This window comes from Onychostruthus taczanowskii, unplaced genomic scaffold (genome assembly GCF_017590055.1).
Source record: "Onychostruthus taczanowskii isolate IOZ18803 unplaced genomic scaffold, ASM1759005v1 scaffold111, whole genome shotgun sequence".
NCBI lineage: Eukaryota > Metazoa > Chordata > Aves > Passeriformes > Passeridae > Onychostruthus > Onychostruthus taczanowskii.
Genome location: NW_024497741.1, coordinates 1122929 through 1139368, shown reverse-complemented (window position 1 = coordinate 1139368; position 16440 = coordinate 1122929). Strand labels below are relative to the sequence as shown.

General features: G+C 43.0%; 2 protein-coding genes across 4 annotated transcripts; one reads left to right on the top strand and one right to left on the bottom strand.

Moving 5' to 3' along the window:
• Window positions 1-173: 173 nt before the first annotated feature.
• PDCD2 (programmed cell death 2) lies at window positions 174-4858 on the top strand. 2 transcript variants are annotated; one of them, XM_041424138.1, is made up of 6 exons: window positions 174-538; window positions 618-869; window positions 1283-1411; window positions 2423-2538; window positions 3814-3930; window positions 4437-4858. In XM_041424138.1, exons 1-6 carry the CDS (start codon window positions 238-240, stop codon window positions 4599-4601), a joined length of 1080 nt encoding a protein of 359 aa, XP_041280072.1. In that variant the 5' UTR covers window positions 174-237; the 3' UTR covers window positions 4602-4858. The 2 variants fall into 2 exon arrangements, with proteins under 2 accessions (XP_041280072.1, XP_041280064.1); XM_041424130.1 differs by having other exon boundaries at window positions 1235-1411.
• Window positions 4859-6692: 1834 nt separating this feature from the next.
• Window positions 6693-16382, bottom strand: LOC121346378 (TATA-box binding protein). Of its 2 annotated transcripts, none has more exons than XM_041424159.1 (8): window positions 16247-16382; window positions 14515-14751; window positions 13551-13882; window positions 12415-12502; window positions 10379-10470; window positions 8997-9164; window positions 8608-8702; window positions 6693-7399 (listed from the first exon to the last, which is right to left on the bottom strand). In XM_041424159.1, the coding sequence occupies exons 2-8, from the start codon at window positions 14566-14568 to the stop codon at window positions 7320-7322; spliced, it is 909 nt and encodes a 302-aa protein (XP_041280093.1). In that variant the 5' UTR covers window positions 14569-14751; window positions 16247-16382; the 3' UTR covers window positions 6693-7319. The 2 variants fall into 2 exon arrangements, with proteins under 2 accessions (XP_041280093.1, XP_041280084.1); XM_041424150.1 differs by having other exon boundaries at window positions 16325-16382.
• Between the last annotated feature and the right edge of the window lie 58 nt (window positions 16383-16440).

The window sequence follows — 16440 nt, the reverse complement described above, 5'->3', positions numbered from 1 at the left end:
GTCTCACCGCTGACTGCACTGTCCGTTGAGGCGGCAGAGTTCTGACCCCGTCTTTCGAGGGTTTTTATTTTTCCCAGTCCTCTCCTTGCTGCCGCGTTTCAAAGGCGGAGCCGGGACCGGGGCGGGGCTGAGCTCGCAACGGGCTGTCGGGAGCGGGGAGAGCGGGGCCGGGCCGGGCTGGGCGGGTCCGGTGCAGCGCCCGCCCCTCTCGGGGCCTGGCGGCCGACGGGAAGCGGCATGGCTCCCGGCGTGGAGCTGGGTTTCGCGGCGGCGGCGGAGGGCCCGGGCGGTGCCTGGCGGCTGCACAGCACCTACTTCCCCAGCAAGGTCGGGGGGCGGCCGGCGTGGCTGGGCGAGGCCGGGCTGCCGGGCCCCGCCGCTCTGCGCTGCGGCCAGTGCCAGCAGCCCCGCGCCTTCCTGCTTCAGCTGTACGCGCCGCTGCCCGGCCGCCCCGACGCCTTCCACCGCACCCTCTTCGTGTTTGCCTGCCGCAGCCCCGCCTGCTACCGCCTGGCGGGCCCGTGCGGGCCCTTCCGCGGTGAGGCGCGGGGACGCAGGGAGGGACGGGGCGAGGGCCGCCGGCCGCCGCCCCGCTGACCGGCGCGTCTCGCCCGCAGTGTTCCGGAACCAGCTGCCGCGGCGGAACGACACGTACCCCGAGGAGCCGCCCCCCGAGGAGCCGCCCCCGGGCCCGGGCCCCGCGCCCCCGCGGCGGCTGGGCAGCGGCGCCGCGCTCTGCCGCGTCTGCGGCTGCCTCGGGCCGCGCTGCTGCGGGCGCTGCCGCCGCGCCGCCTACTGCGGGCCCGAGCACCAGGCGCTGGACTGGCGGCGCGGGCACCGCCGCTCCTGCGGACAGCACGCCGCCGGAGGTGGGTTCGCGGCCGTCAGGGACCTCTGGAACAGGGTAACTCGACATGCGTGCCAGCCTGTGGTTAATACTGCACCGAGCTGCCGAGCCACAGCTTTTGAGTTCTTAAATGCTGCTGCTAGCACTGTTTGGTCTGCCTTCCACGCTACTTGGATTTACAGAGGATCAAAGCAACAGGACGCCTGTTGCAGTTTTCCACTGTCCTTAACATAACTTTTTCTTACCTTCACGTCAGGTCTAGCAGTGATGTAAATCTTTCTTGCTCATGCAATGTTTTTGCTATCTAGTTTGCTGTGTAGCTTTTGGGGAGAAGGATGTGAAATACGAGATGACGTTGTGAAGTGGTGTCTGTCTTCTGTTTTCTAGATGACTCGGCAGATGCAATTCCAGAGCATAACGAATTCCTTTTTCCAGAATATGAAATTTTGATAGAACCTGAGGAACCGGAATTTCCCACTGACAGCACTGATGATGAACAAGGAGCTGAAGATACATCAAAGGATGCAAAAGAACAAGGGGAACTTGGAGCTGCAGGCACTGCAGGTCAGAAATAAAATGCTGCCTGTAAGTCTTCCCAGTTATGCCTGTTATCACATCTTTAAAATATCAAATACAGTGATTTTTAAGTGTTCCTTGTGAACTACTGGTGAAAAAACGCTAAATGTGCAGTTGTAGACATCCCATAATGTAAGTTGCTTTTACAGGAAAGACTTACTAAGCTTTGACCCCAGGAGCTGTTGAAGCAGCTGTTGCTGCTGATAGCTCAGAGTTACACTGTGTCCCTGTGTGCTTCCAATAGGTAAGGAACAACCCAAGTTGAGAAGGACAGGACTGAGCACCTGCTGCTGCATGCTGTTAAAATCAGGAGATTGTTAGATTGAACTAAGTCAAGTCAAGATAATTTGTCTTACTTTATGGAAAATAAAATTTTCTTCTCTGTACTAGCAGAAAACTGGTCTATTTTGACTGACTTTGAATGAAGCAGTTAAGTGCAGGCTCCTTCCTCTCTGCTTCCGCTAAATTCATGATGGGTTTGCTGCAACCACACTGGCTTTGAACACACCCAGGGTGGAGAGTTTGTGGTGGTGCCAGGGAAAGATGCTGGCTTCCTGGTGATCCCTTGCTGTGGTCCAAAGCTGTCTCAAGAATATTTGGTGCCCCCAGTTGATGTGGTTGTTGGAGTGTAACGATACACTCTTCAGTGCTAAAAACTGAAGTCTGGCACATGAGCAGCATGCAGGCCTTTTTCAGATGATGTATCCTGAAAGTTCTGTAGTCTCAGTGATACCTGCTGGGAGCCATAAACTTTGGTAGACTAACTCCTTCCCTTTCCAGTGTTCCAGTACTGACATATGTGTTTAAAATGCAACTAAAACTAGTAAATGGACCTGTGTGTGACCAAATCTTAACATGCCATGAAGAGAAAAAAGATCTTAGATTTATGCCAGGAATGGCTTAAATGAAGCAAAATAAATTTACACATGCTAATACTGTTTGTAATTTTTAGTGTCTTGTATCAGCCTATAAGTTTTGTTGTTCTTTTTTCTTGCTTAGATGAAGCATTTCAGTCCTTAGATGAAGAGACATTGGAAGCAATGGCAAAACACGAGACTGAAGAAGAAAATATCTTCCAAGTGTTTAAAAAACAAGTAGCTGCTGAACCAGAGCAGGTCAGAAGATGGGGTGGCCTTTGAAAGTAGCAGTTCTGACACAGCATCCTGCTGCACCTGCAACATTTCACTGCCTTTTGTACCTAGTTAGAAATAGGAATGCCTCCTCACCCTCCACACACCTAACCTACACACTCTCATCTTCGTTATATGCTGAAACTTAATTCATGCCCAAGTAAGAGTGTAGCAGCTGCTCATCCATCTTAAACAGCCGCTGGTCAGGATGAGTTGGCACGAGGTTGCTGAATCCCCCACAGTGTGGAAGGAGCCACCATCCTGCAAACATGGTTCGAACCAAAGGACATGGAGAACCACTGCACTGTTCCCCAGCCTGCAGCCCTTTGGGCCTTCCTTCTCAGCAGAACAAAAACTGCAGAGAAGAGCTCTGTCACTGTCACCAGCTGCATTCGGGGGTGGCTTGGCTTTTTTAAGGTTGAAGGAATTAGTGATGACTTTAGAATTTCCACTATTTAAAACAGAAATCTTCTTCCCCTGTCATGCTATTTCGTATTGCTGCAAAAGTCTTAAAAGATGCATTGTCAAACAAAACCATGGTCCCCGGTTTAATTCAGAGAAGAAAGAGTCCTAAATCCATCAAAGTGGTGAAGAAGAAATTCTCTCTGTGTTTTGCCTGGTAGCTGAGGGGTTAAGGTACACACTCAGAAAGTAGGAGACTTTGAGTCTGTTCTCTTCTCCACCTTAGTCTGTTCTCTTCTCTGCCTTAGGTATGTGCCTCACTCTCTCTGACCATCTCTGTACTGACTGATCTGTCCAAGTGTCCTTTTGCTGATAATATGTGAATTGCTATTAACTGAAAAACAAAGGATAGGTCTGAAAATACCTTCTTGAACATTACAATAGTCTTGTATTTAGATGCAGAACTGCAGACAGAAAGATCTGGATTGCATTCCTAACTGTGTGCAGGTCTGTGTGCTAATTATCCAGCTGCTCTTTTTCTGTCTCAAGACTGTAACATACACAACCTTGCATTTCCGGGTCCCTTGGTTAAGCAATTACAAATCACTGCAGATGATCCCTGGATCACTGAAAAAATATGGTATGAATGAATACTTGCATGATTCACATAGTTAAGAAAACTTACATAAGAAATCTGTCTTATTTAGCATGCTGCACTTGCAAACGATATTTTGCCATGGTTATTAAACAACTGACCTTTTTCTGATCTATCTACAGGTTTGTCTGTGTCACTAAACACCTATTTGATACCAAGATGAAAGGACAGTCATGAGAACTTAAATTTCTGCTGTATTTCAGATTATTAGATACTGCAGAGGAGGAGGAGGTCCACTCTGGGTGTCAGGTGAAAATAGGCCTGAAGAAAAAGATATCCCAAATTGTGTATGTGGTGCCAAAAGGATATTTGAATTCCAGGTATGTAAGCTCATAATACAGGTAATGTATTTCCGACTCCGGATCTAATGGTATAGGTGTTGGCTTGTAATTTGAGCAAGAAGGTTGAAGTTGCAACAAACTAACTACACTAAATGATTGAACAGAGCCTTTATTTACTCTTGTAAGAGCTTTTTCACTTCATTATGTGGATTATAAATAGGTTTGGCTGGAAGCATTCAGCTGTAGAATTTTGAATGCTAGAGGTGTATGTATGGTGAACACAGTATCATGGAAAGGCAAAATATAGTTACTAATGGAATTTCAAATGGTGGGAGGCTTTCAAATCAGGCAAGTCTTATAAGGCCAAATAAAACCTAGAATTCCAAATTTGGTTTATTTGAGCTGCCGTATACATAGTAGCTTCAGCTGGGATTTTGGTGTAAGAGAATATCAATTCTTATGCCAAGGACTGTTCTTCAGGAGGAGAAATTGGGAGAGGGGAGAAGTCTGTGGCCTGCCTCTAAACCTTTTGTTTTTTCTTGAAGATTATGCCACAGCTCCTGAACCACCTTCAGGTTGACAGCCTTGGAGAGAGCATTGACTGGGGAACGCTGGTGGTGTACACTTGTGCTGACAGCTGCGGTGGGGGAAGTGAATACCTGGAAGAGTTCATATGGAAACAAGACTATTCCATGGGCAGTACTTTATGAGTTGAGTCATCCAAATGGCATACTTGATTTGTTTCACTGCGTCTCTGCACTATGCAAACAGGTAGCTGAACTGAAGTCACTGGTAACTGTGCATCTTGTAACAGTGATAAAACTGCTGAAACTAGACCTTGACAGCCTCTCTTGTGCTCCAGAGGAGCTTTTACTTCAATCTGGTAATGAAGCCAGATGCATTTGTTCAGAAAGCTTTATTTCAAGTCTCATTTCTGGAAGTTTATTTAATAAAGATGGAAAACTTTTGGATTGGTGAAATTATCTTTTCTTGGTAATGGAACTGCAAAAACTTAAAATAATGTAGTCTGTCAGGATTTTCTTCAGGTCACTCAAAAATTAACATTCATTCAAAGAAAAGCAGACTACTCTAAACCCACTTGAGTGCTTATGTTGAAGAGCTGTACACGAGTCAGCTAAGACAAAGCTGCATAGCCTTTTGCTGTGGAATTTAAATCCGCCTCCCTTTCTCAACAGGTACACTAAACCTAACTTTGGAGTTTGTCACCTATTCTGATGGACTGGTTATTTGAGATAAAATGCACAAAAATTAAGTGTTTTATCTGACTTGAAAATTATTAGCCCCATGCAGAAGGAGTTTAAACAAAGTCAGCCCTACCAGAACACGTTTGTCTTGTTACACACTGCCTGTAGCAGCAGATTGGTACCTTAAGTCTGCCATCATTGGTGAAGTTTAAAAATAAGTGTCCTCTGCAGGGATTCTTCCACTGTATGACTGCCATATAGCTGAGGCAAGAGAATAGTGAAACCATAATGCTGAGCTTTACTGTGGTAGTTAGTTGCTTAACTACTCCCACGGCTATGGCAGTATTTGCAGAAAAGGCTTTTTTTTGTGTTTCCCTGTAGAACTGAGTTCAGTTACATATTCCCTTACCCTGCTCCAGCCATTCATGGCTGCTTACCTGTGACACTGTGGGGCCCACTGTGGGGTTTTTGAAATAATTTAGATGTTGAAAGTACTTAAATAAGCAGGCAGAGAATGCAGTACCTGGAAGTGGTTTTGTTATCACAGAACTTAATTTCTAGCAGGGTAGTTTGAAGCCCTGGTCCCTGTTGTAAAAGAGCAAACTGGCTTAAGTCACTGTAGTACAGCTCAACTCATTTTGTTGAAAAACTGTCCTATGGTTTCTTAGGGCTTCAAGCTTTCTGAAGAGTTGAAGAGTTTTGCACATAAGTTGGTAATAGTTCAGGTCCTGCAAAAGCATGGACAGCCATACAGTTACAGCCAAGAGCTCTCAGGAACATTCATGAGCTCACAGCAGAGTGGCATTGCACTGAAGGCAACATAGTGCTTGAGTATATCCTGCACAGCTACATTAACAAACAGCATCTTTCTGATAAAAGCCATGAAACCAGTCATTAAAACACCTGGAGAGACACTGATGTAGAGAGAAGACTGAAGATTAAGGTCACTTGGGATTTGCAAATGGAGCAGTATTATAGCCAGCCAAAACTTAATTTTGTCTGGAATGAAACACCAACTTAGTAATGAGACCACTGTTTACAACTGGGTTAGTTTCAGGTAAAAGCTGTTTGAAATAATGTGTAAGTCATAGAGAGGTTATTATTCCTGGAAATTTACTGAAGGAAAAAAAGGTTATTTTTAGCTCTGAGCCTATTAGGCTTCAAGCATCGTTCAGAAGGAAGATTATGTACATGCTGACTCCAGTTGTAAGGGCTTTGACATTTTACAGGAACACTAATATAGTGAGGCTGTCACAGCTGGTAAAATACAAAGGTAGTAATTTAAAGAAAATCTAGAAGCTAAGCAGGGATCTATTGTTTCAGTCTAGTGCAGCTATTTAAGACTTGCCTAAATCCCATCTGTTGAACATAAGGGAGCACATACTCAAACACAAGCTTCTTTAACCCATCATCCCTTCTGCTTTAACATATTGGAAATATTCAAGGTAGATACTGTCAAGGATGTGACTGCAGGTATGCAAGCCACAGCACTGCTAAGATTCTCTCAAAACAACATGTCACTTATATCAGTGCATCTGCTATTAAAAAAATCTATTAAATAAAAAAAAGTAATTCAATGTATTTCATTCTAGCAGCTGGGTAATTTTAAAATTTATTAAGACAGTTCCCATAGCTGTATAAACAGGGTTTATTGTACATGTGGAGTTGAAGAAGGAAAGTGAAGAAAGGTATATATTATATATATATGTACAGTGAGCCATTTTAATTAATAAATTCATTCTATGTTGCTTAATACTGGAAAGAGGGAATGTGTCTGACAGCAAGGAAATTTAAAATTGAAAAAATTTAAAAGCTAAAATTCTGAAAGTTATAAAAACCATGGTCTTATGGAAGGAACTTAAAACATATATATATGGCAATTAAAGTGGTTTATACACTGAGTGACACAGTTGCATTTGTCTTTAAATCATCTTACAGATTTTCTATTAATAGGACTGGCATTAAAACTATTTAAAAGCTAGAATATAAATAAAAGTTGGAGGGGCTGCTCCAGAAGCAGCCCAGTAAAGCAACTCACAGTAACTCAGTAGACATATTCAAGAAAACGGTTCCCCTTGAGCATCAGGGAAGTAGGCACTAACTGGGAAATAGTCCAAGTCCTGGTGTTTCAGTTGCACTGGAAGTCCGTTTCTTGTTACTGCTGTGCCATACACAATACCTTTTAAAATATACCCCTGATTTCTCTGAAACATGTAGAAACTGTTACGTTGTCTTTCTGAATCCCTTTAAAATAGGATAGATGTTTTCAAATGCTTCATAAATTTCTGCTCGTACTTTAGCACCTGGAAAAAGAGAAGAGATTAAATTAGTTTGTACCTTTTGCCAAATACTTAATTTTAGCTTTTAGAATGTGTATTTGAATGCAACTCTATATAAAATCTACGTGTATCCATAAATCTCCATTTTTACAATCCTTTCTAACACATTTCATAGAGAGCTTACACTACCAGCCTTCTCTTTTTAATGTGACAGCTGCTGAAACTTTCACTAGCATCTCTGTGATGATGCTATGTTGCAAATGGAATTTTCAGAGACATAATTTCCACAGGAGACCCAACAACAAAGCACAGCCCTGTAGGATGTTTGTGCAGAAAGGCCTAACTGGTGGAGCTTTTTTTGAGAGTGTGAATATCAGGGGGAGGAAGGTCTGGCAATGGAGACCACTGCAGAAAACTGCATTTCCGCACACTGCAGGGACATGATCCTTTTGTCGGTGGGTCTTGTGGGTTTTTTCTTCATAGTAAGACACAGCATGAGAAAATATGGAGGGAGTAGGCTGAGCACCCGAGGTTGAGGAGGTCCTAGAGCTCAAGTATCTCCCCTTCTTTGGCTGCTGTATCATAGAGCATGGCAGCAGCCTGCAACCAAGCTACCAAAGAAAAGCTAGCTCAGTCACATGCTCAGCCACATAAATAGTCTTTCAGATTTTGCCAGAAAGATCACCTGCATTCTTTACAGCTTTTTGGGCACCTGCATACCTGACCAGGGTTCATGATGATCTAGCCAAATGTGCTGTTGCTTTGTGCATTCCCATCTGTTAGGAAACATAGTGCAGGTAGCTGTGCGTGCAGTAGCAGTGCTGAGTTCCAGACTGAGCTCTGGGTGAAGGACACCCAGGCAAGAGGCCTGAACTGCTGAATCTCTGCCTAACAAAGCCTGGTGCTGAGCCCTCAAGAAAACCTGGTCTGACTGTGTGAGTGGGGTGTGTAGGGAGTCAAGCAGGACACCTGTTGGCTTCGCTGGAGCTGCCCACTGCAAACAGGCTTTGGTCCTGCTGCAGAAGGTGTGGCTCTGACTGCCAGAGTGGCTGCTGGATGACTGCACAGGGAAGTTTCCTTAACATCGCCATCCATGGAATACTCTATTAACTCTCCTTTCTAAATACTGTCATCTCTAAAGGAGAAGTACCTGGCAGCTTACATATCCCTGTCTGTTTTCTGTCATACAGTCGGAATCTAACCTCTTGGAATAAGATACTGTCTTCACTTACCAGTTAAAACCACTTTTCCAGAAACAAAAATAAGCAGAACAATTCTTGGCTTAATCATTCTGTAGATTAAGCCAGGAAACAATTCTGGCTCGTAGCTGTAAGAGAAGAGAGTGTGTTTAAATGTGCTTGCAGACCCATGTTCCACCCTATCTTCTGGGCCCAGTCCAGGACTGGGCAGAGAAGGTGTAGACTTCCCTGAAACCTGGGGAGGGTAGCAGGAAACATCATTTTGACAGGTTCACATTGGGCAACCTCAGTTACACCTGAGGCAGTGCAGAGATGGGAACAAAGATGCAAGTTTCTCTGTGGTGCAAGGGAATAATCTAAACAGATGTCACCTTCTAAGATAGTATGCAACAAAAATGAAACATAAACAAGCCTTTTTTTACCTGCTGAACTGCTGATGTGTGAGTACCAATCCTTCCAGTCTGATGGGAAATTTCACATCACAGCTACCCACCATATTCTGAATTTTAAAATCCAAAAATTTTGCAGGAAAACCCAGTTTCTGAACAACTCTTGCATACTTCCTTGCAGCCAGTCTGGATTGCTCCTCACTGAAGTGAGAAAAGGATATCCATATTACTGCCTCAGTTAAGTATTACTTCAAACAAACAGCATTAAACCACAAATACCTAACTGGGGAAAAAAGTCTGTGTGGACAGAGAGGGGAGTTCACATGCAAAATTTTTACATCCAAAATTAACAATTAGTACTGACTGGTTTTCATGCTAATTTTGGTAATAGGCTCCTGAACACCATTAGTGGTGCACTCACTGTTCATGAGACACAAAACAGTAAATTATAAATCCATACACATTACATTTTTTAAATATTGACCAGAGTCCCTCTAGTGGGACATTAAGATTGTTACATAAGTTTTCACCATAGAACAACCTTGAACTACTACTACTACTACTACTACTACTACTACTACTACTACTACTACTACTACTACTACTACTACTGTATTTCTATAAAAATCTGTCAACTGGCAACGTCTTCTGCTTGATTCAGCCCAGGCATTCAAACATGGGTTTAATGCAACTGCACAGCCTTACCCACTGTTGCAGAATTCAGTTTCCTTCAGGACTGTAAACAGCTGAGAATCTGTTTGCTGCTGATGCAGAGTAAGACAACTTGAATTTCAAGTGTCACTAGGTAGAGAAAGTGTTTCCCTGTACAGATCTATTAATTAATCTCTGCTCATTAGTTTATTCCTTCTGGATTACTAGCAGACTTCTTCAGAGCAGAATTTCTCTCCTGCCCACTAGAGTTAAGATTATGTTTAGTTTTCAATTCTTGTGCTTCAATGGTCCTGTTAAGAACAGATCACACTACAGGAACCAGAGATTTGGAGCTCTTGTACTGTGATGAATGAAGCTATTCAAATATAAAATCCTTCCCTCACCATCATTACAATTTAAGCAGTTCCAATGCATAGCTGCTGAATTTAATTATTAGAAAAAGCAGATAACTGCAAGGCCAAAAAATGAATATAATAAATGGATAAAATATGTTATATATAACTGCAAACCAGTTTACCAGACTGAATGACAGTACTTCAGAAATAGAACTACCATTTCCCCAAAAGTCAGGAAGTCTCTTCAATCATAAACAGGCATTTTCTGTAGACATATGTATAATCTAAGGTAACTGTGAAGCAAGATTAGTTGTACCTGTACAACTTTGATGTGTCTATATAAACAAGCATCATGGCACATGAAAAAAAGATAGCCTGAGCTAGTTTGCTTGTAATGCCTAAACATACCTTTTTGCTCCTGTGCACACCATTTTTCCAGAGCTGAAGATCAGTGCAGTAGTACGTGGTTCTCTTATTCTCATAATAACAGCAGCAAAACGCTGAAGTGTGAGCATTGAAACTGTTAGTGATATACTGCTGTCATCATTACATTAAAACCAAATCTGCATCATCTTAGTTACACTGCAGTTCAAGGAGAACTATCAAACATACTTACAGATCACTCAAAGTTTACTTGAAATTTAAGTTAACTTAAACCGTAAGTATCTTCAAGCACACACACTGAGAGGTAGAGCCAGGCAGGAAGGATATTTACCACTGCATTCCTGTTCATCTCTCATTACTATATATGCAACATATAAATAACGTTTCTATTGCATCAGAGCAATAGAAACAATTTTAAAAATATTTTTTTAAAAATTCCTCCATATGTGTTGGAATTTTATCTCTTATGAGTAGGATGGAAGACTATCCAAAAAAATGGACAGTGTTACAATACCAGCAAACAGAACTGCTGGAGATCAAAGTCCTGTGTAAACAGACGCCACCTCAGCTACCACTGTAGGACACAGCAGCCCGATTAGCTCTAGCTTTTTATTCTTAGTAAGCCTTTCCAAATATTCTTAAATTCCTTGAAACAAGAGATACTGGAAACTGAGGTGGGCACACATGTACACACACACACAAAAACGCGTTTGTTACATTTAACTTGGAACAGCTCACCCTGCAGTCCCATGAATTGTTCTGCTGACATCACCAAGGTGGTAGCGTGGGTTACCCAACAGCACATTTGTCAAAATATGACTTAAATAATATAGCCAAGCAACATCTTTCTTTGCTAGATGAATCTACTGACTAAATGTCAGGAGTGTGTTACATAACCCTTCTATCCCTCTGCCATGGAAAACAGTGTTTCATATTGGTTATTCTAGCCTACAAGTTTTACACAGCCACCTACCCTCTACATTAGGAGTTATCAAGGCATGCTCAAATTTTTGCTGCGCTAATATCTTACCCGCAATTATGTAACAGCATCACTGGTATAAACTTACAGTAAGAGTCATTTATCATACATGCCTGCATGTGTGCTTTAACCTTTAAGAGCAGAGTTTAGGTCAACTGCAGCAAAATACTAAATGCTAAAACAAGAAAAACACACACACCCCAGGAAAACTGAAGCCTTCACAAGACAAGCCAATTCAATTATGCAACATCTAAACTTTTTTTAGTGTCCAGCTACTGTTGTTGCAAAGATAACATATTCAAGAGGAGCCACCCAAAAGAAACATGAAGCAACATAATTTTCTTGATTTAATGCTCCAGTTCCTTTGCTGTTGTTCAGATTTCCCAAGCTAAAAGACGCTCCTTATTTCGAACCCCACTACTATTAAGAAGCAGCAGGCAACTTAAAAGTCAGTATGCAAAAAAATCAATTTAATTGATTTTGTTTTGATCCATTTTAATGTTCCACCAAACTTAGCCATCAGAAGCAATGAGATGGCAGAAGTACTGGAGAAGAACATGAGAGAACAGAGGGAAGTGAGACTATGAAAAATAAGTGAATGCCCTGTGACCGTAAGAATTCCAGAACAGCTAGGTGGAGAAAACCACAGCTCTGGCAGGAGTCCAGGATTTTAACTCTTCTTTCCTTTCTCCTTTTTGGGAGATAGGGGAAAAGATTTCATCATCAGACATTTCACAGTAGCAAGCAAAAAGAGCTCACTGAGTACTACAAACGAATATGCCCATATGAACAGCAGCAGAGGCCACCTCTACCAAAAAAGCTTGGCCAGTGTACTACACTGTTGGTTAAAGTTTTTCTAAATCTAACAACTTACAACCTGGTGTACATCACAGCTACCTCAGCATAAAAATGCTTTTTACTAATTTGAATGTCTTAAGTTTATTAAGATTTCCCTTTTAACTACAGTATAAAACTGCACATATAGCAGGTAAGTTTTTCAGTCTATTGCAGCAGCCTGCAGCCACAACCTGAGACTTTAATTTGTCTGTTATAGGATGAACTCTTAATACATTTCTCTTACCTTGGGATTATATTCAGCATTTCGGGCACGAAGTGCAATAGTTTTTAGGTCAAGTTTGCAACCAAGATTCACTGTAGACACAATATTCCTAAAGACAGATCAGAGAAATATATTAAAAAAACAATAAGGAATTTGTGTGTCTTCCTCATTTTTAAGCAAGACTAATCAATTTTAATTTTTTTTATTATTTTGTTTCTCCAAGTGAGTTTGAATGGCATCTTTCCTACTAACAGGAGCACTGAGCAGTGTTTTGGCTCAGGAACCTCCTTTTATAGGACAGAAGCTCCTAAGGCATAATTGCTGATTCCTCCTTATCTGTCAGCTATTATGAAAAATGTCTCATGAGAAGAATCTCTATTTCAGTTTGGCAGGAAAAATTACTGATGCTGAGAGCCCTCACCACAATCAGGGAAGCTGCTGGAAAGAGGAGAAAATGAGATAGTACCATCTGAAATTTTCCTTGCTATATCCTTCAAGGAGGAGGGTGCAAAACTAAGTGGGAATGGCCCAGAAGGTAAATGCATTGCCAGGAGATGGGATAGCAGGTCTCCAGAAAGTTTTTAAAAGTTACTAGATAAAAATTTTTCTTTTCTGGGAAAACCCTGAAATATAAAGGTCCTCAGTGAGGGAAAAAAAAAGTAAGAAAAATATGAGAAACTACTCTTTCAATTCATACTATCAACCATTTCTCGTGGTCCCTTCCACAAATTTCTGAAGTAGTCTCTTTAAAACTGAAATTCACTGAAAATACTTCCATACCTGAACTTAGAACTAGTTCTAGGGCTTTTTACCTTCTCACAAATTCAGTGTTAGCCAAGCACTGGAAAAGGAAACATCGTGAACTCCTAAAGTGCAAGGAGTTAAAAATTACGATGGTGTTAAATGAAGACATATATAACCCTCCATTAGCATGCTCCAAAGATGTACTGTTGACAAATCACTAAGAAACTGTTTATATTACTAAGCTAAGCTAAAAATAAAAGTAAAAATTACTCATATTGCTACAGCAGACTCAAATTCTCAGGGCCTCCCTTCCCACCAAAATGCAGTACCTAATTCCTGATGTGACTTTGGTCCTAAGTCTTTAAAGGGCTATCTGAGAAAGAACATGATGCACTAACACATGGGGCACTCACTGTAGTTGTGGTACTATGCCAGAGCTCTCTGACGCTGGTGTTGCAGGAGTTATTGGAGTCATTGGAGTCATTGGAGAGGAGTACAGAGGTGTGGTTCCTGGTAAAGGAGCTGTGGTAAGAGTCTGTGAATGGAAGAGCTGGGGGGTTTGACCAGATGTTCCCTGTGTCGCTTGCTGTGACGTGGATTGCTGTGCTGCTTGCTGCTGCTGCTGCTGCCGCTGCTGTTCCTCCAATATGGACAGGCTGTTGGTGCTCTGGACAGGCTGTGGTGTCAGTCCTGTGCCATATGGCATCATTGGGCTGAAAATTGGAATTCCTGGGGTCATTGCACCCTACAGAAGAAAACATGACATGAAAACCACAGATCATGATGACTCCATTTTGATTTTAAGAGACAAAGTTTTTGGGAGGAGTCAAAAATAAATCTGTTAGCCAAGTGGCTCATATCAAACCTAAAGCATCTAGCAGTAAATCATTAAAATCAGAAATGCAGATGTTCTATAGAATAAAGTACTACCCAAAGGAATCTAGAGAACATGACATGCTTCCCCCACTACCTTGCAAGTGTGTCTCAACTTTGACCCACAATTTAACTTGAAATTGTTTGAACACCAACTGTGCTCACTGCATTCATAGCCCAGCAACAATCTATTATGTACATAGTTTAAGGAGCAATCACAAAATTAAATTAATCTTTCCAACTTGTCACTCATGTTTCAACTTAAGAGGAACTCCATTAAGAAATCCCACATATATTCCATGTACAAGAAACCATGTGTTTCTTATATTTCTAAATATAGACATCAATGGTTTCAAAATTCTGCTTCATACTAGTATTATTCGATACCTAGCAAAATTTTTCAGGTCTGCGTCCAAAGAAACGTGAAGCTAGATGCAAGAAAGAGAAACCACTTTCATAAAGGAAATTCAGATGATAGTTACATTTTAAATAATTTGTTTTTACCTGAGGGGAGGCTAAGCCTTGAGCGTAGGGTGGCAAACTGTTGTTCTGATCCATGATTCCAGTTATTTCTTTGGTGAGGCCAGAAGTACTTCCTTCAATTAATTTAAATAAACTTCAAATCCTAGAGGTTTTTTAACCATTTAAAACATTACAGCGAAGTAGCTTTTAAAGCCAAGCTGAAAGTGTTAGGAAAACATCAGCTTCAGAAAAATATGAGTCTCCAACACTAACCAAAGCCTGGAAAGAAAAAATTATATTATTCTTGAGAATAAGATCTAAACACAAACCCAAAAGAAAACCTATCAGCTGCTGACTCAGATAAGAGACACCCACGTACAAATACATATAAGAACATTCACGCATACACAATCCATAAAAATAACCTTTTTCAGGCACACTCCATAGAAACTTTGCAGTATGATTCTGCTGAAGTCCCTGGCAGGTCACCTGACTCCCACGGGCAGGCCTCTGTCTAACCAAACCCTCCTGCACTAACAGCTCAAGCTGTTGATGCTCATTCTACTCCAAGCTTCGTTTTAGCTGCAAAAGCACTGATTTTTTCAGAATTTAATTTCCTTGGCTACTAATTGACATTGCTCTTAAGTCTCTTCCTGGCCATTTTAAGGCTTAGGCTTTCAAAAATTACTTTTTTTCTTCTATGAGAAAAGCATCGCAGCTCAAATCACAGCTAGGAAAACCTCTTCCATCCAATTACATAAAATAAAGCACTAACAGATTTCAAACTGTAATGACACCCATTTCATGAGAAAAAAGAAATATGTAAAGACAAATTTCAAGTACACAAGTGAAACATACAATTATTTTCTTTCATTTTTTAACTATACTTCTGCTGCTGTGTTATGGAAATAAACAGCAGAAGTGGAGAATTTAAATGTCATGGTACCAATGATATAAAATATTGTCCCATTAATTTATAAGTTTCTTTACTATTGCTAAGAAATACCCAAGGTCATTATTAGGCCAGAGGTAGGCCACCTCAAAATCTGAAGACAGCCTATTCAGCCTCTCTTTTAATATATGAGAGCTTAGAACTACAGTAATATTTACACTGCAGCTAGAAAGGCCTGCTTTTTTCCAGCCATGACCATAAGATATTATCATCTTTACCTTCACCAAAGGTATCAAGCAGAGCACCCAGGTTTTACAACGTGGGTACATAAAAGGCCTAAACATTATTCTGGAAAAAACAAAGTCAACTCCTTAACAGCCCAGCTATTTAGTAAGAAGGCTGGATACCAGGCATGCCAAAACCTGCACCCAGGGCATCGTCTACCCAGAGGTCCCTCCTCTACCCACTTAACGCGGCTTGCTCGGATCTCCACTACAAACACCGGGCGACGTTTCGGTCGAGGGAACAGAGTCCAGAAGCCGGAGACAGCCCGGAGGAGGCCCCGACCCACCCCCGAGGCTCCTTTCGGGCTCGCCACCACCACACGGCAGTGCTCGGCGTGCGGCCACAGCCTGCCCGCGCCCCGCAGCCCTCCTCACTCCCCATCCAACACCGGCCCGGCCCCGCGCAGCCCCCGCCCGCCCTCGCAGGGTCCCGCCGCGCCCATCCCGCCGCGGCTCGGGGGAGAGAAAGGCGGCCGCCGCCTCCGCGCCGCGGGAGTCCCTCCCCACTTCTCCGGTCGCGGCTCAGGCCGCCCCGGAGGTGCGGAGCAAGCTCGGCCCGCGCACCGTCCCCGCCCTCAGGGCCCGGTGTGCCCCGCACCATCGCGCCCCACCGGCCCGTCCGCGGGCAGGGGGCAGGGGGCGAGCGGCGGCCGCGGGGATCGGGGGCGCTCGGTACCTGGCGCTCGCTCCGCTCCCGCCGCGCTCAGCGCCCGCCGGAGCCCGGCCGCGCCCCGCCCCCGCGCCACCGGCGCGCCCGGCGCGTCACTTCCCGCCGCCAGCGGGACTGGAGCC